Consider the following 26,840-nt stretch of genomic DNA (forward strand, 5'->3'; position numbering starts at 1 on the left):
GTTCTTATAAAGTTTAGGCAGTATTCACTGCCACAAATGTAGACACTCAAGCTGAGAAAGTAATGAGGAAAGTTACTCGGAGTAACCTCAAATGCAAAAAACATCACTATAAAAAACAAGGCCAAAGTAGTTACATTAAGGATCCAACTTTCTGAATTCTAGATTTCTATGTGAGTGACCAGTCTTACATTTCATCAATAGATGTTTTTAAACTATCTTCTAGACACTTGCTTAAGCCACAAGGCTTCTTTAAGAAGCACTTTGTAAAGTCTTCTGGCAGACAACAGCAACTACAATGCAATAGGTAACTATTACTGCTGCCCACGCTGCTCCATTCTACACTAACATTTCATTTTCACCCATGTAAAATGTCCCACTTCCATGGCATTGAGCATAATAGCCAGTTACTAAGATTTTGGCAAAAGGTAATTATTGAAACAATTTGTTACATATACAAAGTAGCTCCCTTTTCAAGGCAAAGTATTTCAACAACTAATATTCTAATTACGTTAACATTTAAAATGCTGCTAAAGGAGATTACAGTATGTTGGAGACATTGAAATCCCAGAAGTAAAACACTACCAGTATGAACCCATTTTGGACCCAACTTGTAAATGTCACTCATGCAGTCAGTCACACATGGCTTTCAGAAAGTATTCAAAAAATAAGACAAAATCAAGTGATTTTAAAAATCTTACAGGTTTTATAAAAATGTTATTATACATTACAATAATCCCTGTATCAATTAAAAATTACAAAACACTTAAAATGTGTAATACTCTTTTACAAGATTATCTATATTTCAATATTTACAGGTAAGTTTATATCAAAACTTGATTCAATAGAAGACAATCCATAACTTCTATACCTGTCTAATTAGAGGTACAGTTAAAAACGAATGTGTTTAGAAATTACTGTCCTTGTCATAAAAATAGAAAAGAGAGATACTGTAAGTATCGCACCTGAAGACTCAAGAATTTCCATATATAAGACTCAGAATACAGCAGGTTTACAATGGTAACCTAAAAACAATTAAAACCTCTTAAAATCAGAGAAAGTATCCTTACATTTTTCTGAGTATTCTAGCTCAGAAGAATGATGATGTAAAGTAACAGGGAAAAAGAAAAAGACGACTGAGTGGAAAAATACCCCTGAGATAAGGCAGAAACATTATTGGTTTTTACTACTTGTTTGGGTCTCTGTCTCTCTTTTTGTTATTTTCAAGCTACCACATAGGTTTGAAAGGAAATGTGCCCTATCGTAGGTTTTAACAATTACATTGTCACCACACAGGCAATTATTCTGACACAAGTGATACAAAACCCAATAGCATAAATAATTATTTTTCTTCAGAATCTTCCTATTTCTGACCCCATCCCTCTATTTTTCTTTTTAACAACATTTTTTTGTTCTAAAATTAGATTAAAAGCATAGAATAGCCACCTGCGTATTTTTTCTAATTAACATTTCCCGTATCTTCCTTTTTTTCTTGAAGGTTTTTTATAGGCAAGTTCTTCAAAAGCCATGCTTTCATCTTCTACTTCATTTTCCAAGTCTTTATCATGCACAAAGCCTGTATTTAAAAAAAAAATAATTAACACAGAATGGAAAACCCCAACACCTTTTACTCTTATCACAAGCTATGTCATTGCTATTTTATGTCAGCAATATACCTTTGTATGTATATAATCACGTTTAAGAAGTACTGAGCTTAACATGACAATACACTTCAGAGTTCTGCTAGAGACTGCTAAGCCACTTGCTGCACTAGTAATTAATTTTTACACTGAAGATCTCTGCTCCTATTGTTACTGCTTTTGACTTTTTGTAAGATGTATGACTCCTCTCTCAAGGTTCAGTTTCAGCAGACAATACAATTGCTTACTGACTTCATAAAACAGACTACAATGTTCCTTGTGAGACTATGGGAGCCCTCCCATGTAGTTTTATTAAGTATATCTTTCTCAGAATGGGAAAGTGTTACACAAGGCTTTATCGCAATCAGATTTTCTAAACCAGAACTACTTTAATACTTTACATATAGTGCAATTTGTAAGCCTGATCACTGCTGTCTTTTTGTGCAATTGTTGCAATCTCACCACCTAAATATTTGCTTAAACCTGGACATACAGGTAGGCACAATGTAGTCTTAAACTTGTCCTCAGAGGTCTGTGAAGCAATAGACTGCATCAATGTATGTTACTTCTGGTGTGAAACCAAGTGAAATGGAAGTGAAAGCAAAAGAAAGCCAACTGCATATATAATGTTTTTCCACAGAACTCTTAAAAGCTAGCTAAGGATCAGTTTTGTTAGGAAGCTGCTTTCCAAGAACTTGGATCCCCACTGCTCATAAACACACTGCTGCAGCAGAGTTAAGAAACAGCGCTATCTTACTGATGAAGGTGAAGATAGCTTGTCTTCTGTTCCCCCCACCCAAGTTTCTGTCCTGAAGGCTGCATCTGAGCCACAGTTATGTGTGCATCTGCGTGTGCCTGTGTGCACACACACACACGTACGTTACGCAGGCTGGAATCCACTGAGTGCTGGGGAGGAGGCCTGCTCCATCCTGGCTACTCCGTAACCAGCTGCGAGGCTCATGCTCTTTTAAAGAGCCATTGAGGAAAGACTGGTACGCCAATTTCTTGTTGCCTCGAGGGTAAGTGAATATCCACAACACGGGTGACTTGGAGACTAAATTGATGCTAAGAGACCATTACTGAACAGTGCCCTCTAGAGGGCACAGAAACCCGTGCAATTTGAAAACGTACCTTCTTTCATCCTAGGAGAATCCGTTTTCTTCAGCCACTTACGAGCCTCATCAACGGTGGCAACCAATTTGTTGGCATGTTTGGTTATTATTTCTTCAGCTGAAAAGAAGCACAATTAACATTCTGTAAGAACACTAGCTGAAAGATGGACAGCAGCTAAAAGCCAAGCACCAAACAAAGTTACACTGAGCTGCCAAGCAAGAAGTCTCAGTCACCAGTGATTTCACGTGCAGGTAAATTCACTACTGAGGTTGAAGATGCTGCATGTATTACTCCCCATTCCAATCAACATTACTAGCACTGTCAGAGAAGCAGCTCTCCATCCTTGTGCTGTCCTTTTTAAGGTGCACTTGAAACTTCTGAAAACGTTCCGGTTTATCTATTTTGGGGTATTAAAGTTCCTGGCTTTCATTATCCCTCTGAAATTATACAGGTCAAAGTAAAACATGGACCCGAGATGTTGCAGCCTTTGCTTAACTGCACCACTAAGGACTTGAAAAATGCTTGTTATAAAGTGAGGGAAAAGTAATTTCAAAGGCAAATAATTTCGGAAAATATATTTTTACTGAGTGGAAGAACAAGGTAACAGTCATCAAGCAACTGTCATAACAAAATCAACTATTACCTAATTGAGCCTACTACATCTATCATATTGATCACTATCATGGTTCATTGAGCAGACAGCCAAATAAATAACAAGCAAAACTTCATGGATTTCATCCATAAGTAAACGCTTTCCACTAAGAGTAAAGATAAAGCTTACAAATGAAGACCACTACCTAACATTTAGTTAAGAGATTTAACGAATTTCACTGATCAGAGCTGATGAACATATCAAATATTACAGTTTTTCACTACTGTCAAGACATCCCAAGCAAAGTGACAGCTTGACAGGGTTGGTGGATTCCTACAACTAAAGCCAGTTAACAATGTTTTGACTTAAGATGTCACTTTCCCACAGCAAGTAGCCCAAACAATTTTGCTCCTAGGACAACTCATTCAGTGGTTCAATTTTGCTTGCAAAAATCAACACAGTATAATGCTTTAAACATATGGGGGGGGGGGAGGACAAATATCAAAATACATATGCCTTAAGTACATAATTTACTGGACTTTATAATAGCAGGGTTGCCTTTGAGTGTCTGATACCCCAGAGATTTGTAGTTAAGTATCCACTTTTGTTCATCCCTAGGAAAACTACAAGTTCAAGGGCAGACTAGTCAGAGGTATCCTTAACCAAGACTCCAAGTACTCCTAACACTCTACTCCTGCGAATCCCAATTACTATGGCTAGCAGAACTAAGTAAGTAGGAAACAGCAGAAATATTAGCGAAGTTTACCTGGTCTAATGTAACAGGCTGCTGTAAGACTATAAATTCAGCACTTGATCGTGCAGTTAAAATTCACTTTACCTGTACTATTTGATGTCTTATTTTGTGTTTGGAAGAGGTGAAAATATGTTTTTTAATATTTTCAGCTGTCTCTGTTCTTCTTTTCCTCAGCTACCTGAAATACCCGGAAATATCTTTCTCTTGACCGCACTGAGATTTTCAAATGGAGCTTTGTCAGGTCTAGAAGTTTGGCCACAAATGACATATTGTTTAAAAGAAAACTGGAAAGGTCCTACCTTTAGCCCAGGCTTTTCTCTCGTAGATTTCCTCTACTGCATCTGAAATCTTCTTAATATTCTCTTTGATTTTTCTCTGGCTTAAGTTGGAACCTTCTTTATATGCTAAATGGTCTTGGGTATAAGTCTTCTGTGTAATGGCGTCCACTACCTCCAGTCCATCCTGTATTACTGGATCTACCTTTCTTCTGAAAAAGTCGACATAGGATGTGTAGACAGCATTATTCTTTCTGTGTTCATCTGTGTTTTGGTGCTCTATGTAAGCCTCGCTGGCCACAGAAATTGCATTTCCTTCCCCACTGATCTCTGTTGGTGTCACAGTTTCAGAAGTGTCGGCCTCCATGTTTTCTGCTCGGCTGAAATAGTTCTCAGAGCTCTGGATAAATCTGACTCCACAGAGGTCACACTGTGTTTGGTCAATATCTGCTTTTTTGAAGATCTCTGATACAAATTCCTCTCCTTCCATCGCAACAGACTCAGCTTTGGAGCAGGCCTTCCTTTTCCATTTCATGCACAGAGAAACAAAATGAAAGACACGACGCAGGTGGCGTTGGGCAGATGCTTTCTGCTCTTGCCTCTGTTGCTTGCTGAGTGCAATGACTTCCAGGGGATCTTTTTGGTCCTCTAAGCAATGAACCCTTTCAAGTTCCTTTTCTAGCTCATCAGCATATTCTGTCTTATCCAAAGAGGTCGTAAACCTGTCAAGGTTTATGGGTTCGTACAGGATGCCCCGTATGGGTGGGTGCCCCTGAGTGTAGGCAGAGTCCCACTTCCACCGGCAGTCAACCAAGTGCTCTGCATCTCGCTCTGTCAGCAGCTCCTGCAGGCCTGCAGCAATCTCTCTTACACGTGTAGCATCACTCACTTGTTCCACAACCCTTAGCAATCTTGCAGGCACTTTAGAGGGAGAGTCTTTCTGCATTGATTTCAGCATTGTCTTGATTTCAGGAAAGTGGTGGCATAAGTGGGATCGATATTTAGAATTCTGCACCTGGTCAGCATTCAGTAACATCACTAGGCACAGCACTACAGTCCGCTCAGCCTCCCCTGAAGTTATGCAGTCAGGATCCCCAAAAGCATCCAGAATGACATTGAACCTTCCATGAATACCACACAAAACTTCAGCCAGATAACAGAGATGAGATCTGAAATTCTGTACAGCTACGTATGCGTCCTTTGGTCTATACTCTTGTATAATAGAAAATGAGTCTCTAGGTTCTTTGTTATGGCCCTTGCTTCTGAACAAAAACTCCCAGTAATGAATGAGAGCAATGTAACTTTTTGGAAAGCAGAGTGTGATGTTCTTGGAGAGACGCATCAAGACAGCACAACAGAGAATATACTGGAATTCCAACAACATCACCGTATTTCCTATGCTTGGAATCAGGTATCTCGTGCATTTCTTAACCAGGACATTCATAAAACGGAAAAAAAACCTTTTACAGTTTTCTGGGTTTTTATGAACATAGAATTGCTCAAGTGAATTTTGAAGGAGTCTAATGAAGCACAAGTGTGTTCTTCCTGCGTTTTCAGTATTTTTGTCAGGTAGCAACATACCATGTCTGCCCTCTATTCCTTTGGCCTTTCCTCCCTGGCCTTTAGTCTTTGGTAAGTTTTTTGCCTTTAACAAGGCAAAGTTAAGCTCTTTGTTATAATCATCCTCCTCCTTAAAAAGAAGTTTCTCAAATTCTTCAGGATATCCCGAAGATAAGATGAAAACTTGCATGGCACTTAGCCACAAGTCAGTTGATTCTCTTCTGGCTGCAGTGTCCTCCTTTTTAAACTTGAATGTGATATACTCCTTCAACGCCGCCCTACAGGGTTTGGAAATAACGTCACTGAATTCCAGTATTTCTTTGCATGCCTTTGGGTTCTCAGACAGTATTCTCAAATGAAAATGATTAGGAAAAAACATCTCTAGGAGGGCTTTACATGATGCATATCTGTGAGCACTCAAAATATCATCAAAGCTTTTGCACTGATTCAGCAGCTCTTTAGGGAAAATGCACCTGGCTTCCAACAGCAGTCCACTTACTGCCACCAAATGCATTTTACACTGAAATATTGTCTTTGCTTCATGGCGCAACAAGGGCTTATGGTAACCCTCACAGGTTTTGTCTTCACAGTTCAAGCCAGCAATGAACTTCATACAAGTATCAGGGTAATGCTTGTTCAGTAATTCATGGGTGATAGAGCACAACCTGCTTAACAAGTGCTGCTTCAAAGCCGATTTTACCTCCTCTGTGCTTACTGAGAAATCACCTTTTGTCTTCCTCTCTTTCAGGCTTGGCTTGTCTGACAAAAACTTGAGAATAGGTTCAGCTTCATTTTGAGACACCTGGCAACTGTCACCTGTTGGGACAATCCCAAAATAGGCAAAACATGACTTCACCATATCTTTCTCTGCATTGGTGGCTGCTTTCTTCAAACCCCTAACCAGACTCAGAAGAGCCATTAAGCCACGCATTGCCATAAAGAGGATATTCTGGTTAGGAGTGCTGCAGCGAGATAATGCAAAGAGAGCTTCAACTGCACCAGCAGAATGATTCAGAGAGAGGAACTGACTGTATGCACTGCTCAGCTTTGTGCAGTCTCCTGTCAGAGCTCCCTGCAAAAACACAGCCTCAGCAATGCCAGACTTCTGCTCGGTTTGTTCACAAAGTTCAAGGGCTTCCTTTAGGATGACTTCCATGTTCACCAGGTCTGATTCTGAGCAGCAAGTCACACCAGCACGTGCTGCAGCAAGCAAACACAATGCACGGAACTCTTTTATAGCTGTGAGGTTGGCGGCTTCCAGAGCAAACCCATGTTGTTTCATTAACTTTGCAGCTTCTTCCTCTCGACCTTCCCTTTTCAGTAAGTCTGCTGTTTGGTGCAAGCATCCACGAGACTTCAGAAACTCAAGCTGATCTTCTATATCAAGTTTTGAAAGGACTCGCATCATTTCCTCAGTTCTGTTCATACTCAGGTACTTTGCAGCTGCTTCCAAATACAACTGATTTGCTGTACACGAGAGTTTGGAAACCATCTGTCCTTTTGTATTTAACATCTCTTCGTATCTGAAATAACAGATCAACTTACTACCACAGATGACTAACCTAGACAAAAAACCACTGCGTTTCTAAAAAGCCCCTAAGACATTAAACAAATAGCTGCCCCCAGAAGCCTTCAAAAAGGCCAACTACTGCAAGTTATATGTCCGTCACGCAAAAAAACCCCAACAATCACGTGATTTTAAAAGATCTACAGAAAGAACTTAGTTACAACATAAGGTTGTCTGAAGCAAGACCATTAAAACTTCTGCTACCAATTAAGATCATGAGGTTTACAGCATTAGTGGATCTTTCCCCATGCTGTCAAATCACTGTACAGATTATTTTTATCATGTTTTGTCAGCGATAATCTTCTGTTTATTAAAGTAAACCTCAATACAAAATGGTTGTTAACATGAACAGAAGCCAGAATGAAATAAACACGAATTTCAGTGAATTCTCCACAAGTCAATATAGATAATATTCTGAAAAATTTACATAAACTGGTCAGTTTAGACAACTCTTTCAATTCTGTTGTATGTACTTCTATATACTTTGCTCCTTATTAAGTGCCTAAGCACCTTAACTTAGTTGGCAAGATGACTTGAATGCTTGAACTTTTGATCAAACTATCTCTATGTATTAAACAAGCTTAAAAACCCCAACTGTCATTATTAAGGTACATCACAAAGGATTTCAGTGAAGGTGTGTAACTGTAGGCTTGCTAGAATTTTAACTGCTGTACACCTTCTTCAAAAGTAATCAATTAATTTAGGTGTAATGAAAAGTGTGGCCAATAAATGAACTGTTTACGCAGTACAAGAATGTGCAAATGAGGTCACAGGGGTGGTGCCAGAGGCAAAGTTTTGTCAAAAAGATACTAATAAGATCAGTTTATGAAGCACAGTCTGAAGCAGTTCTTAACTGCTCTGAGCCAGCACAGCAGAGACGGTGTGGAAAAGTTAATCTCAGAGACTGGGACCAAGAATCTGTCAGAGAGGCAGTGCAAGCTGCTCATTTAAATAACTATTCTTTGCTCTTAAGTTAGAGATTTTGAAGAGGCAAATAGTTTATTTGCCACAACAACTGCTGCATTACATATACATCTAATGGTATAACTCCTACAGAAGTCAGTGACTAAGCGGCTAAATCCATTACTATTTAAGTCTTAAAAGAGAAGTATTTAATACTTCTATTAAATATTTTTGTCATATTTACTGGCTGAAGGAGAATTACATGACTAGTAATAAAGACTGGGAAAAATTCCCAGGAAAATGAAGCTAAGTCACTGCTCCAGCTGTGAATGCAGTAGGATGCTTTCACCATGTTATCATTACCAAAGTGAGAATTCTGACAAAGTTAATTTAACTTGATATAAAACAAAGCCACCATCCAAAACTCGTGAAAATTTGATGGCAAACCAGCAGTATTATTGTGAATTTGGAAATGGAAAGGAGAATTATATTCCAATACCATCTTGGAAGACATACCTTTCAACTGCCTTTGCTGCTTCTTCATAGAGTTCTTCTTGACAATACATTTTAATTGCCAGATCAAACTCCTCAATTTGTTCATAACATTCAGATGCTTCTTTGTAGCACTGGCTTTTCTGATAGTAAACTGCAGCATCTCTCATCTGCAATGCAGAAATCAGTAATGAAACTGAAGTGCTCTAAACAGTCAAAACTACATAAATAGAATTCAGTAACTCCATCAGGTAGGCATCTCACAGATAAGCACATTTTAATAAATGTATCTGAATGTAATCAAATACATACTGAAGTAATCATCATTAAAATCGAAAAAATTTTAAAAAATCCTTAAAAACGTGTGTCCAAAAAACTGGAATGCAAAATTAAAGGTATTATACAGGATTTCCAAAGCACTTTTTATTCACCCAGCTCTGCCTGTTAAAAAACACCATACACACTTCTGTTGACTTGCAAATTTCTCAGAATCAACAGAATTAGATTAAAATAGTTATGGATGCAGAATGGGAACCCTAACCTTGTATCCTAAACTTTAAATATTTGGGAACAACACCTTTACCTTCTTTCTAGGATGGAAATTAACTCTATCCCAGCCGAAACCAGGACACAGTGGAAACACTGCAAACAAAAAATGTTCAATATCCTCATACACTTAGAAAATTATTGTTGGCACATTACTTAACCCTTACAAGTTTCAAGGTTCCACTTAGATGGTGTAATCAGTGACATTTCAGTATCATCAGAGTATCGAATGAAATAACAGCTTAAGTTTCATTAAACTGGTCATTAATTAACTTCCGACTGCAAAGCAGAAATAAGTTTCATTAAACTGGTCATTAATTAACTTTCGACTGCAAAGCATAAATGACTGATGGTGACATTCGAGGAAAGCCAAAGAAATAAACCTAGACTGCATAACTGCATCACTGTCCTCTTCATTTCCCTTCTGGCTATTCTGTGACAAATGCTTCCTCTTGAATGGCCCAGCTTAAAGAGCTGTTTCAGTTCAGTTACTAATATGTCACAGAAGAATACTATCACCTTATGAGTAATATGAGGGGAAAAAAGCTGTAGGAAAAGGAAAGTGATAAGGAGAGGATAGTTTAGAGGATTTAATACCTTTCCTAACTTTTTACACAGTTCTGCACAGAGCCGGAACTCCTTTGATTGAAACAGACATTTTAATGATAGTTTTGGTTCTCCACATTCCAAATAAGTTTTAGCCAATGTCATGTATTCCATCTGTTTCTCCCTGTAGAAAGTAAGAGAAAATTACCGCCTACATACAAATTCAATTTAGGATCATGTGATCTGCCACTGAATCCAACCAACACTGATATCATGTGTTCTTTTTCATATATAACCTGATAAGGTATTACCTTACAATTAGTTATATGTTGGGGTGACACATTTCTGTCCAGAAGTCTATTCCAGAATCTCACTGCTCTGGCAGCAAGAAGCTTTTTTTTTTCTTTTTTTTAAAAATAAAATTCTCAAACTAAAGTGTACTAGTGTGGTTTTGTGCTGCTCCTCCTTTCTAGCTTAACTTGCTCCTCCCTTCCTTTCTGCTGTTTAGCCCCAATGCCATTAAAGACAACAGTCAAATTTGTTCTCAGCCTTTGCTCTGTATAACCAAACAAGCCCAGCCTTTCTGGTTTCCTTGCAGCATGTCTTATTTTCTTCCCAGATCTAGTCTGAGTTCATCATTCTTGAACCTGGAGGATCAGAAGCATACAGAGCATTCCCTATTATATAGCACACAGTATCTTATTTATGCTTTGTACACTACCATTAATACCGCTACTAAAAAAAAAAAATAAAATGCCACTTTCACAGCTTCATTATTGCACGTTTTGTCAACTTAATATGTCCTAATATACCCAATTTCTTCTCAGGCTTTACGCAGTTGACAAGCACCACAGCTCACAACCAACTGAAAAAACATTTTTTCAGTCCCATCAACAAATTCTCTATGATTACAAAATGTTATGAGTATCTTTATACTTCTAGCCAGGGCCACTAATATAAAACAGGTGATTTTAAAAGGTAAAATCTTGACTAACTCCAGCAATAACATTTCTCTAGACCTTCCCCCTCCTCCCTTCAGTGCTAGCCTCCTCTGTTCTAGTCATTCCTTACCCACTCTGCTATGACTAGTAGTTTTCAGCCTCCCCAGAACGAGCAGGAATTAATTCACTGAGGTCTAGAATCCTCCTCATGAAGTTTTTCCTGTCTTATTTAAGACAAGTCCCAAGCAGTTTTTCAACCACTTCATGAAACTGCAAACTTTCCTCCCTGTCAAACCCTTGAGCTGTTTTGCCCAGCTGACGGCACGAACTAAATGATTTATCTCAAAATCTGTCCCTTTAAAAACACCCTTTGGTTGACATCTACTTCTGCTTGTTTAGATTGACTCTAATTTCACCCCAAAGCTCACTTTTTGTTAGCAGCTTTTCTTTCCCAATATGTACCACCATTCCGTCTTCTTTGTTAGGTGAACCTGCAGTGGGATTAACTGGAGTTGAGCACTGCTGATGGTGTATGTTCTGTCTACATCTAAGAACATAAAGCCTTTTGAGGTAATGCAAATCCTGTTGCTTTTCTCTCACATAACCAGTAAGCCCCTTCAATGGCCACATTTGGTCTGGACAGCCTACAGCATACAAGTGCTCCCTCTGCTCCCCAAAGTGCCCAGATCCTGTTGGAGCTGTGCTAGACTTTCCAATTTTTTAAATCTCTTTTACCACCCACAGACAAAGAAAGATGTGCAGACACCTAACCTAGCCTGCATGGTTCTCTGGTGCCTCCAGTCCAGTCCCACAACTGTGACAGGAATGTCCCCCTGCACACACCCTGTGAGGTCCGGCACTGCAGAATGACACCTGCCCATCTGTGTTCACACTTACTTGGGGCTGCTTTTCTTTGAGTGCACTTTGAGAACAGCATCGTGTGCCAGGGCCAGTTTTGACTTCTCAGCTGCTCCTCCCTTTTGGTAACATTTGGCTGCAACCTGGGGTGAAATCATACACAGCATTCACACACGTGCATGGCTTAGCACATAAAAGCAATACTTAATTTTACAGTCACTGTAATGGAAAACAGAAAGACTGGCAGGGTGCCTGGGAGAAGGAAAAGGCAAAACATTGCAGTATATTTTTAGGGCAAAAAGAAAAGCTTTAAAGTCGGTCTACAAGTGACTATCACAGTTAGAATTTTAATAACAAAGTTTTACATGGAAGTAGTGAAAGCAACATTTCTGGTAGGCCAATAGAACAAACAGCACACACAATCTGAATGATGGTCTAAACCATTAATGGACCAGTCACCAGGCATCTACCACAAATTCCATTAATAAAAGTTAGGAAAAACAATGTGGGTAAAGTTAAATCAAAAAGCATGGAGCTTTTATTAATGGTTTTACCATACCAGGTCCTTTCTGTGATAAGCTAAAGAGCAACAGCATGAGTTACCATGCTCCTAGCAATGTTTGCTTCATTACCACCTTGCTCATTCTGCAACACCATTATTTCTTTATTCTATCCATTAATTTAGTATTTTCTTCTGTTTAGAAATTGCACGTTGCAAGCTACTCTTAGAACTGCCAAATTCACCAGATAATTTCTTCTTAATGTGGCAATGATAAACAAAGAACAGGATTATAAAGAAAGAAGCAGATAATATAGCTAATACATTTCAGATTTCAAGATGAATTTTTTTCAGCTGTGTATTTTTTATCTAAACAATTTTCTGACCATTTAGGAAATTGCCCTTTGTTTTCAAGGGTAGATAAAGACTGTCTGTACAGTGGCAGCCGATTGTTTTGATTTTTGCCTTGTTATAGATATCTATTTTCCATATAAAAATTGTACGTTACTATCAGCAAAAAATGGCAGCTTTCCTTCTGCCATGATAAAAAAAAAACCCACAATTTTATTTCATAGAATCATAGAATATTTGAAGTTGGAAGGGACTCGTCAGGATCATTGAGTCCAACTTCTGCTCCTTGCAGGACTACCTAAAACTAAACCACACGACTAAGAGCATTGTCGATGCTCCTTGAATTCTGACAGGCTTGGTGCCGTGACCACTTTCCTGCGGAGCCTCTCCCAGTGACCAACCACCCTCTTTTTGAAGAACCTTTTCCTCACATCATCTGAGCTTCCCCTGATGCAGCTTCCTTCCATTTCCTTGTGTCCTATTGCTGGTCACCAGAGAGAGGAGACCAGCACCTCCCCCTCCATTGCCTCTCTGGAGGAAGTTGTAGACTGCGATGCGGTCACCCCTCAGCCTTCTCTTCTCCAAGCAGAACAAGCCAAGTGACTTCAGTTGACCCTCGTAACTCCTGCCTTTGAGACCGTTCACCATCTTGGTAGCCTTCCTCTGGACCCACTCTAACAGTTTGATGCCCTTCTTGTATTGAGGCACCCAAAACTGCACACGGTACTTGAGGTGGGGCTGCAACAGTGCAGCATAAAGTGGGACCGCCACTTCCCTTGACTGGCTAGCTATGCTGCTGTTGATGCACCCCAGGACACAGCTGGCCCTTTTTGCTGTCAAAGCACACTGTTGACTCATATTCAACTTGCCATCAACCCAGACCCTCAGATCTCTTTCCACAGAGCTGCTCTCCAGCCTCTTATCCCCTAATTTGTGTGTATAACCAGGATTACCCCATCCCAGATACAGAATCCAGCACTTGCTCTTGTTAAATTTGACACAGTTGGTAATTGCGCAGCTCTCTATCCAGATCCCTCTGTAAGGTCTTTCTATCCTCCAGAGAGTTCACAGCTCCTCCTGATTTAGAATCATTGGCAAACTTACTTCATATACATTCACTTCCTGCATCCAGTTCATTTATAAAATCATTAAAGAGCACTGGGCCTAACACTGAGCCCTGGTGTCTGGCCACCAGCCTGTTACAACCCCATTCGCTAGAACTCTTTGAGTCCAGTCAGTTGCTCACCCAACGTGTTATGGGCTTGTCTAGCTGTGCTGGACATCTTGCCCAGAAGGACAGTGTGAGAAACAGTGTCAAAAGCTTTGCTAAAATCCAAACCCACCACATCTACTCACTTCCCTTGGCCAACTCGATGGGTGATGCTGTCATAAAAGGAAATTAAGTTGGTTAAGTAGGAGTTTCCCCTTGTGAACATGTGCTGGCTACGACCAATGACTGCATTGTCTCTCAAGTGTTTTTCAGGAACAGCCAGAATAACCTTCTCCATTATCTTACCAGGCACTGCAGTGAGACAGAAAGGCCTAAAATTACCAGGGTCTTCCTTCTTACCCTTCTTGAAAATTGGGACATTTGCCAGCTTCCAGTCAACTGGGACCTCTCCAGACTCCCAAGACCAATGAAAAATAATGGAGAGAGGTCTCGCAGTAAAATCCATCAGCTCTTTCAGTACCCTGTAATGAATCCCTTTGGGCCCCACAGACTTATGTGCATCCACCTGGAGCAGCAAGTCTCAAACAAGTTCAGAGTTGGCTGGGAGTTTATCATCCCCCCAGCCATGGCCTTCCAACACTGGGCTCTGGGGGTCCCAAGGTCCATAATCAGTTTTAAAGAGAGGCACAGAAGGCATTAACTGTCTCTGCTTTGTCTATGTCCCTATCTGTGAGGGGACTGACTTCATCAAGTAATGGACCAGTGCTGTCTCTGATCCTCCTTTTGCTGTTGATGTATTTAAAAAAGGCCTTTTTGCTGTCCTTCGCAGTGCTGGCCAGCTTGAACTCTGATCAAGCTTCGGCTACACGAATTTTCTCCCTACGGTGTCAAACGGCATCCCTATAGTCCTCTCACGTCACCTGTCCTTGCTTCCGATGTCCACAGACTTTCCTTTTTCGCCTAAGTTCTAGAAGATCCCTGCTCATCCAAGTCAGCCTTTTGCCCCACTTGCTTGACTTCTGACACTTTGGAATTGCCTGCTCCTGCACTTTTAAGATGTTCTTAAAAAGTGACCTTCATTCATGGACCCCAAGATCTTCAAAAGCAGATTCCCAAGGGACCTTTCTAACTAGCTCCCTCAGCAGCCCAAAGCCTGCTCTCCCCATATCCAGGGTCAAAGTTTTGCTGGCAGTTTTTCTCCTGCCACCAACGATTTGAAACTGAACTACTTCGTGGTCACTGTGATCAAGACAGCCGCCAATCAACAATTTGCCCATTAGTCCCTCTGTTTACAAACAATAAATCTAGCAGCACATCTTTCCTAGTCGGCTCCCTTTGTACCTGCACCAAGAAGTTATCTTCAACATGCTCCAGAAATTTCCTGGACCTGTTTGTGTCTGCTGTATGATATTCCCAGTTGATGTCTAGAAAGTTAAAATTGCCTGTAAAGGCAAGGGCAGTTGATCTAGAGATATCTCTGAATTCCTTGTAAAATAATTCATTGGTGTTGTCATCCTGGCTGGGTTTTTCTTCCATTCCATTAACTGTCATCTCATATCTGAATTGTATTAACTATCAGCTTAGGAAATAAAAGGTTGTAAAATCTCCATGTTCTTTAAATAGCAAGGGAATGAAAGCATCATTTTGCTACTCTTTCTGCAGTTCTCTTAGTGCTCCCTTCATTCTTACGTGCCGTGCCTCAACACATGTTTTGTATCTGTATCCTGCCCCAAAAAACATAAAAGGGCTCAGAGATCATCACCCAAATCAATATACTTCCAAGAAATGTTTTCATTTTCCTACAGTAATGTGTAATTATATTGTCAAGCATGTGGTTTAGATTCACAGATTCCAGTCAATTCCAGTTGTTGCTAGTAATTGTTTTTTCCAACGATCTTTTGTTTGTGCACATTAAAATGTATTTCCCTCACTGGACTGCAAATTTCATAGTATTGCATTTGAGATTACAGACAATAGGCTTGCTCTCCCTGCTTACTTCTTGCAAGATGTTTACAAGTACACTGTAGACACCTACGCAACTACAAACCACAAACTCAAATACACAGCTACAGAGCAACTGAAGGTTTATAGATAATTTTATAGATGTAAATAAAAAAAAATGGTTCCAAAATAGACAAGAATCCTTATTTCAGTTAAACACATGCTCCTACCGCCCAGAACTGATGTTTAGCATAATAGTCTCCCTGTGCAATCCATTCTTCTGGAGTTGATGTTTTAGCAAACATGCTGTCATCTAAATCTAGAAGGTCAGAGGTAAACATTTCATGTTAGAATGGATAAACCACAGAAACCACTTATCATGTACCAAAACTAAGCATTAACATCTCATAATGTTCCAAATTCTTTATGATCTGTGCTCACATCAGTAACGGTAACTACGAATTAAATACATTTTATCCCTCTCAATCAGCGCTGAAAAATCAACAAGTTGGGTTTGGTTTTGAAAGACCTTTAAAAATCATACTTGTTTTTTGGACAAAACTTTGAGTAAATCCACTGTCTTTATAGAAACCAAATTTTCTCCTTTGATAAATTGCTTTTAGCTGGGATGGTCTTCCATGAACATCCTTCATTACTGTGCAGGTGTGACGGATGCAGCCCTTCTGTTTGAACTAACTGATCCTTGGTCCAGGCAGATGCTCAGCAAGTAGACCTAACCAAAGTTAATACTATTGTGTGAGTCTACCAGCGAGAACACAGCACCAAAACCAAAAAAATCCAGTCTGGCTGGAGATTGGGCTGGTAAGCAGCTGAAACCATATAAACACAGCAGAAAATCTGAGTACAAATCAACTGCTTTACACCATAAATATCTGCAGCCATCAGGGTGCATTGAGTTCTCCAGCCATAGCAGCTGACTGAGCGGTGGTGATCTGGTGATCTCCCCTTCAGTAGGGACGCCTCTCAAGGTTACCCCTTGAGGCTGAGAGATCCCTTATCTGACACCAGATATCAATGGGTTGGTGACATTTCTGCATGCGTATAACAGTTACGATATGTATAGTAAGCTTACATGATAATCTTTGTATCCCATTCGATCTTTAAATGTAGTATTGACCACCAATCCATCCGTACTTACTAAATATTTTACATATCTACGTTTACTGGTTAGAATTCAATAAACTAACTACTAGATCAGATCTGAGTGATCTCTGACTTCTGCAACAGCAAACTTAACACTAATAAATTAGCAGTGAAATTATGTATTAACATACACATCTGATCTTTAGAGCCAAAAGAAATAAGACCTACTGAAAACAGTGGGAATTTGCAAGGGCATTTATCAAGGCATACTGTTAAGAGTGACCAAGAGTGACTTCTTTATTACACAGCCTAAAAGCAACAAAGCATGAGTAGGCTGTCCTGTTTGACAGTCTTTTAAGAAAGCTTTAGGATAACTTTACCTTTCTTTTCATCTGTTTTGACAACCCGAACAAATTCTCTTTTGATGAAATACTTAAAAGCTGGAGCTCGTTTATCACTGTCTTCATCAAAGATCCAAAGATTTACTCTGGCTCTTGTAATGGCAGTATATAATTGCTTTAGTTCTCCATTCAGCATCTGAAGTGGAAGCAAAAAAACCCCACACAAAAACAACACAATAAAATAAAATAAATGAAATGAGCTAAGTTGTTAGAAACAGCCTAACACAATTCGTGGTTATAAGAAAACAGTGAATATATACAGAATGAATAACAAAGTATCTTTAAGTAAGCAAGTCAAAATATTAAACATATGATTTGTCAATTACATAAGCCATTTCCCAGCTAATTTGCATGCAACTACTGCTACCGCAAATCTAGCTGCTCCAGCTGTGACAGTCCATTTTCCTTCTAATCACTTGCACATATAATCATTCATTTTTTACCATACAATCCTGAAAATAACCCACTCACTAGATTCTAAGAAGTTTCCTTAATTTTAAGGTAGTGACACTGACCTGAAACCAGACCAAAGCAATAATATTTACATGCTCATTTGCTATTTGCTTTAACTGCAGCTATTCTGTAAATATACCTAAAAGTCTATTACATGTAGTTTTTTGTTCTCTTATCAAATTACATACACAAAGAACCTCTTATCTTTCAAAATCAAGATTACACTATACAAATGCGATCAACTACTAAAAAGATAAAGCAACCTCAACAAGCATGGAACTACAGGATGAAAGGATTTCTTGACAAAATTCCCCTACTTCTAAGATTTAAGAATTTAATTTAGCCTTCCTATTCCTAATGTTACAAAAAACTCACCTTGTACATTTCCACATTAAAGGAAGTTCTTTTCTGCATACCAGTAGCATCCTCTAAAGGCATTTCGATTAGCAATTTGCTTCCTACTTGCACGTCTGAATCAGGAGTATAAGAAGTAATTATCTTCCATTCTTTGCTAGCCTAAAATGTCAAAAGAATGAGGTTTACTTGTATGCAGCAATCACTACTGTCCACATATGCAAAAGATAAGGTCATATGTTGTGATTGACCAAAGCACTCTCACAACTGAAGAAGGCTCAGAGGAGACGAGTAGAAAAAAAAAAAAAATCTCAGGGAAGAATGTAAAGAATAATGAGCAATTTTCATCAAGAAAGCTGAACTTCATCACAACGCACGTGGGGTTGAAGGGTAACCTTTGTTTGAGATACATGTCTGTACCAGGTGGCCATCAAGTCGAATACAAATCTTTCCCTAAAACAGTAATCTCCTATTGTGCCACCCAGACCAACATGGGGGAAAGTGAGTATGTGGCTCAGTCCAACAGAGCGGGTAAAAACTGAGCAACAAACAAAACAACCCTGGAAGAATGCAACTGGCTTGAGCTGGCTTCAAGGTACATATTACTTTAATTACTTTTTTAGAGGACTGGGGATGCTGAGCATCATGATGGTGGAGCATATAAGCATCACTAATGGGAATCACGTTTGTGTTGTGATTCCACTGTGTATTGATTGCCATTGTTATATTATGCTTGCTTTGTGATTTCAGGATACTGCTGTATCTTCAGGATACTTCTAAATCCAAACCATATGCACTGCCTAATATATCAAATAAGTACATTTGATATTAAACATTAAAACCTCCTTGGGTGAACTATAAATTTTCAGCTAAACTTGAAGGTACACCCCTACAATGGATGGCCCATCCATGGGGGAAAGGAAGAAATCAGGTTACCCTCATCATGGATGAGGCTCAAGGTTTATTCCTAGGGCCAGGGACTCTGCAACAAATCCCAATACTGCAAATCACTGAGGCAGACTCACAGTGGGGGTGTGCTGACTACTGGGCCAGACTCCCTGCCAGCTTGGGGCAGGATGAAAGGTAAACAGTGGTGGGATAATGCTCCTGAGTTACAATCCATCATGCTAAAATCTGCTAAGACATGTTGGATCAATCTCAGCCTGTAGGTGAGGATGGGCAGCTGTCTCTGGTCAGAGAATATTTAACTCTGACACAGCGACAAGTGAGAAATCCTACAAATCTGCAGAGACACAAATGTATGTTAAGTGTGGCAGCAGATTGGTGTGGCGCACTCTCTTGCCATGTAACAAATACCAGCTCCTGATTACACTGTTCTGCAGGTTCCTGATCCCACACAAAACTAACAACCCATAAAATCGTAAGCATATTTTAAGTTATGTTCATTTCCCACCCTTTTTGGTATTTAATTGAAAACTGATTACATACTGCCAAATTTCTGGCACAAAAAAAATACACTTAGTAAGGATGAAACAGCATTTTTTTATATATATACGGTTTGGAGCTTTAAGCAACCTGATACAGGTGAACTGTCTTCCTAAGGGAAAAAAATGCAGAAAGTTTCTCTTGCAAAATGTATTTTGAATTTAATCATCAATCAAAACATTCCTAAACCCATCACGGATTACAAAATGACAACCAGCTAACGGTATCAGTTTGGTCAACAGCTGCTGGTTTTGGGGGGTTTGGTTTTTTTTCCTTTTAGATTCTTCATTCAAATCTGCTTCTTGAAACAAGACATCTCAAATACCATTTTCAAGCCCAATAAAAAGAAGACCCAACACATTACAAACAGCACGCAGCCACATTTGCTGTGTTTACAAACAGTTCACAGAATCAGCTTTACAAAACTAGAAAACCTCAGAGTGAGCTGCTTCCTTGCCTGCTTGTTTAGCTGCTCAAATCAACTCAATTACTCATGACTCGCAGGAAAACGAAAGAATTGTATGAAAACAGCTCTCCAGGCCTGACATATGCTAGCCTAAGTTAAAATGCTCTACACAACTCAACTCTGTTAAACTTATCCTGCTATATTCTGATGAATGGTTCATTGTTTTTCTGAGCACAACTTGCATCACCAAAACCAAATCATCTTTGAAAAATCTACCATGGCAGCCAGCGCTGTACTGTCCCCGAATCTCAGTAAGCCAGACACAAGGTCATTTACCTCAGGCTCCTTTCTTCTGCCCTCACATGTCTACTAACCTCTATGATGAGCCACCAGTAAGCTGCCCTCAGTTTTCCTGTGGCTTTCCTGTGCTGAAAACCACATCTGAGAGACCCTGTTTTGAAGGCTGGAGGCAGAGGGCATCTGCAACAGAGATGTTCACACTGAATGTTTAATTGCAGAGAAACTCAGCCGTGGGCATTCTCAAGTCTCTGCAGGCATGTTCAATAAGGATGCTGCCTACTGCTTGGCTGGAGGCAGGCTGAGGGAGGGCTTGGCGATGCTCCAGCAACAACAGCGAGGCTGCTGCGGGTTCACAGCTTTTCGCAAGGAGCCTTGAGGACTGCACCCCTGCCAGGTCTGGAGCTACAGGAAACCCTGGAGAGACAGGGTCTGAGCTCCCCAGACCACTAGAAAGGGAGAAAAGGCAGTACCTAAGAAATAAGAAATACAAAACACAAAACACCTCCAGGAAAGAACGTCTTTATCAAAGGCCATTCTGTGGCCGATGGTCTCCACTATAGACTGTGAGACCTTCCCAAGTTTCCTGACAGCTCCTGAGCTAGACTAGAATGAGTTTTCTGGAGCTAAGCTGTGGATGGCTACCCCACCCCACCTCCCCCAAACACATACACATACTATTTGATTCTAAACATAATTGGTTTACTAAGCTTCTAATTTTAAAAAATCATTCTGTTTCATTTTGCCTGGGGCTGAGAAATGATTTCAAGTCCAGCACAACCTTTTTGGTGTGCTAGCTCATGAACCAGAATGAGTTTTCTGGAGCTAAGCTGTGGAGGGCTACAGAACACGCTCCTCACTGCCACCCCACAAAACACATACACACACGATTTGATTCTAAACATAATTGTTTTACGATTTTGTGGTGATGCAAAGCAGGGGGTCTAAGGTGCTTTTCTGGGACCTGGAACTCCAGTGTAAGATAAAGAGTATGAGAGGGTGATGGATTGTCCCTCCACCAGTTGCTCTGACCTGAACCAAGCTAGCAGAGTAGTCTTGATATGCAGCAGCAGAGTGTGTGTGTGCATGCACGCATGCATGCACTGTTGTGTGAACCCCAAGGCTCTCCCTTATATTGAAGGAAAACACAGCACAAATGGAAGATGGTCTCACGACATAGAACTATGAGCCCTGTTTTCTATTGTGATGAAATCACCCATCTTCAGAGGAAACGGGGAATCCTTCTCCAGCTGGAAAGCCAGTTAGACTACATATAAAATTAAGACTTAGGGAAAAATGCAGAAAATGGGTGAAAATTAAATACCTCTGAGTCTGTGAAAAAGTTGTAAAGGAGTACATCATCAAATTCCAAGCCTTTTGCTTCATAAACTGTCAGTACAAGTGCTAAACTAAGTTCCTCCGGTATCTTCTCCTTTGCAGTTTCATTTGCCACTAATACCACCTGTCATAAAATACATTAATAAAAAAGAACATATTAGGGGTGGTGAGGGAGGTAACGGCTACATGGAGAAAGCATACCAACATGTCACGATAATGCAATAGCCTTTGCAAAACCAGACAACACTTAACACAGACATTCCACAACTCTCTGCAAAAGTCACAAAGCTGCCACTAGAAGACTGACAAATGCACAGTTGATCTGCAGTTGCAGACCTGGTCTAAGAAAATTTGGAGTTATAAAGGAATGGGACAGGCAACACCTGATGTAAAAGAACAGAAAGAGCCAGACACGTATTAAGAAAATAGAGAAACCAACACAATAAAGGTTTCTAAGTTTAAAAAGCATAAATTACCAGTAAGATACAAGGGCTTAAAAAAGAAAGTTGTGGGCAGTCCACACAAAATGATTTAGCAACAGAGCTGGAAGAATCTGCAGAAAGCCGTATACCTAAGAAAAGCAAACCTGATGTGCTCCAAATTCAATGGGTTGTGTTTTCCTTTTGTTGCCCCTCAGCAGAATTGCTAGGTCACTAACACTGCAGGACTCCAAGACCGTAGGTTTTGGTCCATCAAAAAGACCACAGTCCTTAGGAAGCCGATCAAAAGATTCTGGGAAATAATGCTGAAGCAAATCAACCACTCCAGATGCTAAACGGAGAATACCTGTAATAAGAAAAATACAGATTTTAAACTTCAGTCTTACTGTCCCATACTCTCTTGCAAACACACTTATAAAAGTTTTTGTCAGAATTTTGAAATCAAGAAACATCATGACAAAAACACTAGGCAGAGAAGAGAGAACTTGTAAGGTCTGTTTCATGTTTCTGCCATTTTGAGTGGACCTCATTCTTGGGCCTGTAAAGATCAGCAAGCATGCTACAAAGGGTTAGCAGCATTCTCACAAAATGAAGGTGAGAAACATGTAAGAAAAGCAGAAGCCGCACACCAATGCTGCAAAGTCTAGTGACTTGGGATGGGACAACAGAAATAGATGTGATTATTTGTTAAAATTTTCCTTCAAACAAATACAGTCAAAACATGCAATAAGCACGAGTGTTCAAAAAAAATGATAATTTTTAAAAACATTCATTCTTGGTTTTCCTGTTGACAAAATACAGAATTTGCATGTCAGAAAAAGCTGGCCATCTGATCTCTTAAAAGGACAGGTCACTTAAAGATGCTTCAAATTGACCAGTAGAAAACTTAGACCATTAGTAACATCTGAAGAGCACAGGCTCATATCATAAATAGATTTGTTACTCTACCTGAATGGGACCTGTAGTTCTGGTACAGCTGATATATTCTTCTTGGTTTTCTAACACGCTGCTTCTTGTTCATGGAGTTCTTGCTCGCGTAATGAAACAGTGACCTCAGATCACTGAAACGAAAAGCAACTCCTTTCATTATGCTCTGGGCAGTGTCACCAGTTAGAAACATGGCATTCGGGTCATTGATGCATTTCATTAACAGTGCTAGCTCAGCTTGGGTGAAATCCTGTATCTCATCACCATAGAACTCATGGATGGACCATGGCAGCTCCCTGAGCTTTGAGAGTCTTTGAGATAAGTTATAGAGCAAATCTTCTTCATCAAAGTAACCTCTCTGTGACCGTATCTGCTGATAAAGACAAAAGAGGTGATAGATTTCACTCCTGTCTTCTGTGAAGTTTGGTGATCTCTTTCGGCCTAACTTTTTGTACTGCTCCTCAGTAAGTTTACCTCCAAAGCAACTCAGTGCCTCAAAAGAGCCTTTTAGAAACGATTTTATTTCTTTCCAAACCAGTGCTGGATTGTACAAGCTTTTACCTTTTATCATTTTTGGCCATATTTCATTTGCAAATACATCGTAAGTCACAAAAGTCCGAGGATCACTTTCCCTAGAGTATGCATCTGCATCTCCTTCATCATCACTATGTTCTGCTTCAGTGTTACCTTCTTCATCCTCATCTTGCCAATTTGGTACAACTATGTCCTCTTGAGGACTCCAGCCCACAATGATTCTTTTAAGGCTTCCATCTTCATTTCTTGGAAAAAATGGGTCAGGTATGGATGCATCCAGTAACAGCAACAACTGCTTGGAGGTGACAAACAATGGAAAATTTTCATCTTTAATATCTTGTAGCTTGTGGACATTTGGCTCCAGAGGCTTGAAGTGACTGGTCACCTTGGAAGATTTGCTAAGTTCAATGAAATTCTTCTGAACTTCTTGGCACAAGACAGGATTTTTTGTCACAAAGATCTGGTGCAGGTGCTCCAACCTGTTTGATGCTTCTGCGCTACACATTTGGTCTTCTTCACAGTCATCACATGAATTCATTTCCGCACCAGCTGTGCCCACAGGAACCTTTTCATCCTCGCTGTCCTGGTCTTGCTCGTCACTCACCTGCTCCTCGCTCGAATCATCACTGTCTTGTTTCAGTTCACTCTCTTCATTCCCTAACCTAGCTTTTTCAGCCTCACTGCACTGTCTTTGCTGCCACGTTTGCCTCTCCAGCAGAGGACCATTTGCTGAGGTAGATTTTTCCCAGTACGAATAGAATTTCTTCCAAAGCCTATACAAGCAGCAAGTTGTCTTTCCTGTCCCACTTCGCCCAATTAAAATGATTGGTTCCATGGGCTTTGGATTGAGATCAATTACTGCGTACTCCAATTCCCCAACTCGGAAAGGGTATTCAACAGAAGAATGTACATCATTTATAATGTTAAGCGCCATGTTAGTACTGAAGCTGTGAAATTTCATTATATTGAATTCCAATTCTGCTGCACTGGCTGGGGGGAAATACTCAGGTATGGTAGTTTTTTTTGATTTTTCTGCCTCTGGGTCTTCAACATAACAACGTGGAACACGCTTCTGGTTGTGGTTCTGATGACCTTCGTTTATGCCCTTGAGCTTTTTCCTCAAGATGCAGGATAAACCACGATTGTAGGAAATACATATATTATCCAAGACACGGTTCAGCTTGCAGTGATCGAGAACAATGGCCCAAATTCTGATTATTTCCGTGTAAACTCTACCTGATTTTTCTGGAAGACTTTCTGTCTGTTCTGTCTCCATGATCTTTTCCGCACTCTCGCTGCAACGAGGAGAAAAGTCAATTGCAAGTTCCCATAGCATTCTTGCACCTTTGTCCAATTTGGCTTCATACAGCTGGATATCAGCTTTCAAGTGTTTCAGTGGCTTCCAAAGGCCCCTAGTCCATTCCCCATTGCCAAGCTGCTTAATTGTCATTATAGTTTTAGTTTTGAGATAATGAGGTACAGCTTTGCTGCTCAACGTCTTCAGCATTTCAGGAGTGCACTCTATTTCCCAGGTCATGTTATCAAACTCCTGCACATATGCCTCAATATCCAGAATCTTGCCTTTCTCTTCCTCTGGTTCTTCCTTCTCTCTATTAGGCAGGGCCATATTAAATTCCCCTTCTCCCTTCGTTTTCTCCCAGTTATCCCCTTCTCCTTCAGGATAAGCTACGCTTCCACAAGGTTGTGAGGACTCGCTTTTTCCCACTTCCAAATTAGTCTGGGCCGAAGATGGCTTTTGTACCAGAGGATGATCCTTTCTCAGGGTGTCACTCAATTTCAATTGCTGAATTAAAGCTGTGATTGCCTGCAGTAGACTCTCCTGCAGTGTTAAGGGGCTATTTGTTCTTTCTGTCTCCTGCTTTGCCAACTGATCTTTTTTTGTCTTTACAGAACGTGGGGTTTTTAAATCATTATGCGCTGCGTTGCCAGATGGTGCCTTTAATGAGGACCCAGATGAAGAACGCCCTGTGCTCTTTGGCTGTGAAATCTCAGAGGCTGGAATGGGCTTAGATGTTTTAACTGACTGCCCTGCGGTATCCTGCCGGTACTTCTTTTTCTCCAGTGCAGCATTATTCCAGGCAAGCAGCAGTGGGTCATTTTTTTTAATTCTATGTCTCACATCTCTTCCTAATTTGTTTTTTATATTAAAATTAACATCAAATTTTGCCAATGACTCCATTACTCTCTTAGCCTGTTTTGAAAATCCTCTCTGAAAAACAACATGCATCACTGTATTTCCGTTCTCATCTTGTATGTTTGGATTAAGATACGGAAAGTCAGAAGGTCTTGAAGCAAAGAGATCAAGTAGATAGTTCAAGATGTCTAAACCGGTGCCATCTGAAAGCAAGAAAACAAACAAAATTTAACTTGCTTTACAAGGCTGCTTTGTAGGCCAAAAATTTTTAATACTTTTTTTTCTGCAGCTATTAAATGAAATTTGCTTTCAAAAGAAAAAAATAATCTACATTTCATGTTTTACAAACATGCTTATTTGAAATGGCTTAAAACTGAGCTTTTCTAATATTCAAGGAAAATAACACAACAGCAGCAAAGCTTTAGAAATCTCTAGTGCTGCAATTGTTCCTGTAGTGTCAGTCAATTCCTTTGTTTTTTTAACCTCTGGATACAGACAGATTAGTTCATCTTCCAACATCAGTCCTGACTGCTACACAAGGGAGGGTCATGACTGGTCATCTGGGCAAGCATCAGCTTCTGGGTACTGCTCTGGGGTCATTTGGTTCGCTTTACTATGCCACCGAGAAGTAATGTGCTGAAGATAACTTTGGTTTACTAAAATAACCTGTGGCAAATCCTCATTATTTTCTGACATCTGAAGTCCCTATAGCAACTTCCTACAAATTAATATCAGTCCAATACCTCCCTGGGGTAAAAAAAAAAAAAAGAAAAGAGATATTCTACAGTTTTCTGGATTTAATCCACATCATATATGTGGATTTAAATCACATAATATATGTGAAACATTTCCTTCCTAACTGTAAAATAGTGACACATCAAAATAATCGTAAAGAAATTCCACCTCAAAAAATTTACACAGCGAAAAATACTTAAGAGAAGATATTGTCATTAGACTTCTTAATCTTTTGATTAAAAAATTACAACTGGTAGTATCTATGTTGTTAATCTCTCTAAAGCTATCAAGTGAAATGTTTGTGCTTTAAAAATTAATAAATTCATTATTTATCCTTCAACTCAAAAATGCATTCTTTCTTAGTTTAAAATCAAACCTTACTGTGGGGTTTAACTTGATAGTTTATCTTTATTTCTTACATTTTTATGTAAGGCCTACAGTCCTCTCACTCACTCCTCCTCTGAACAAAACTTTGCTCGATTTATGACTGAACAAAAACTGGGA

General features: G+C 39.7%; 1 protein-coding gene across 3 annotated transcripts in view; it reads right to left on the reverse strand.

Moving 5' to 3' along the window:
- Window positions 1-680: 680 nt before the first annotated feature.
- Window positions 681-26,840, reverse strand: part of TRANK1 (tetratricopeptide repeat and ankyrin repeat containing 1) — a 65,767-nt gene continuing 39,607 nt past the window's right edge. For all 3 annotated transcript variants that reach the window (XM_056334909.1, XM_056334908.1, XM_056334910.1), the window contains 12 exons: window positions 22,934-25,804; window positions 22,132-22,331; window positions 21,532-21,669; window positions 18,080-18,220; window positions 17,231-17,387; window positions 15,977-16,065; window positions 11,824-11,927; window positions 10,037-10,169; window positions 8,918-9,063; window positions 4,396-7,454; window positions 2,769-2,867; window positions 681-1,573 (listed from right to left, as the gene is read on the reverse strand). In XM_056334909.1, coding sequence (XP_056190884.1) covers window positions 1,461-1,573; window positions 2,769-2,867; window positions 4,396-7,454; window positions 8,918-9,063; window positions 10,037-10,169; window positions 11,824-11,927; window positions 15,977-16,065; window positions 17,231-17,387; window positions 18,080-18,220; window positions 21,532-21,669; window positions 22,132-22,331; window positions 22,934-25,804 — 7,250 coding nt within the window. In that variant the 3' untranslated portion in view covers window positions 681-1,460. The remainder of the gene's footprint in view (window positions 1,574-2,768; window positions 2,868-4,395; window positions 7,455-8,917; window positions 9,064-10,036; window positions 10,170-11,823; window positions 11,928-15,976; window positions 16,066-17,230; window positions 17,388-18,079; window positions 18,221-21,531; window positions 21,670-22,131; window positions 22,332-22,933; window positions 25,805-26,840) is intronic.

Source organism: Falco biarmicus, chromosome 4 (genome assembly GCF_023638135.1).
Source record: "Falco biarmicus isolate bFalBia1 chromosome 4, bFalBia1.pri, whole genome shotgun sequence".
Lineage (NCBI taxonomy): Eukaryota > Metazoa > Chordata > Aves > Falconiformes > Falconidae > Falco > Falco biarmicus.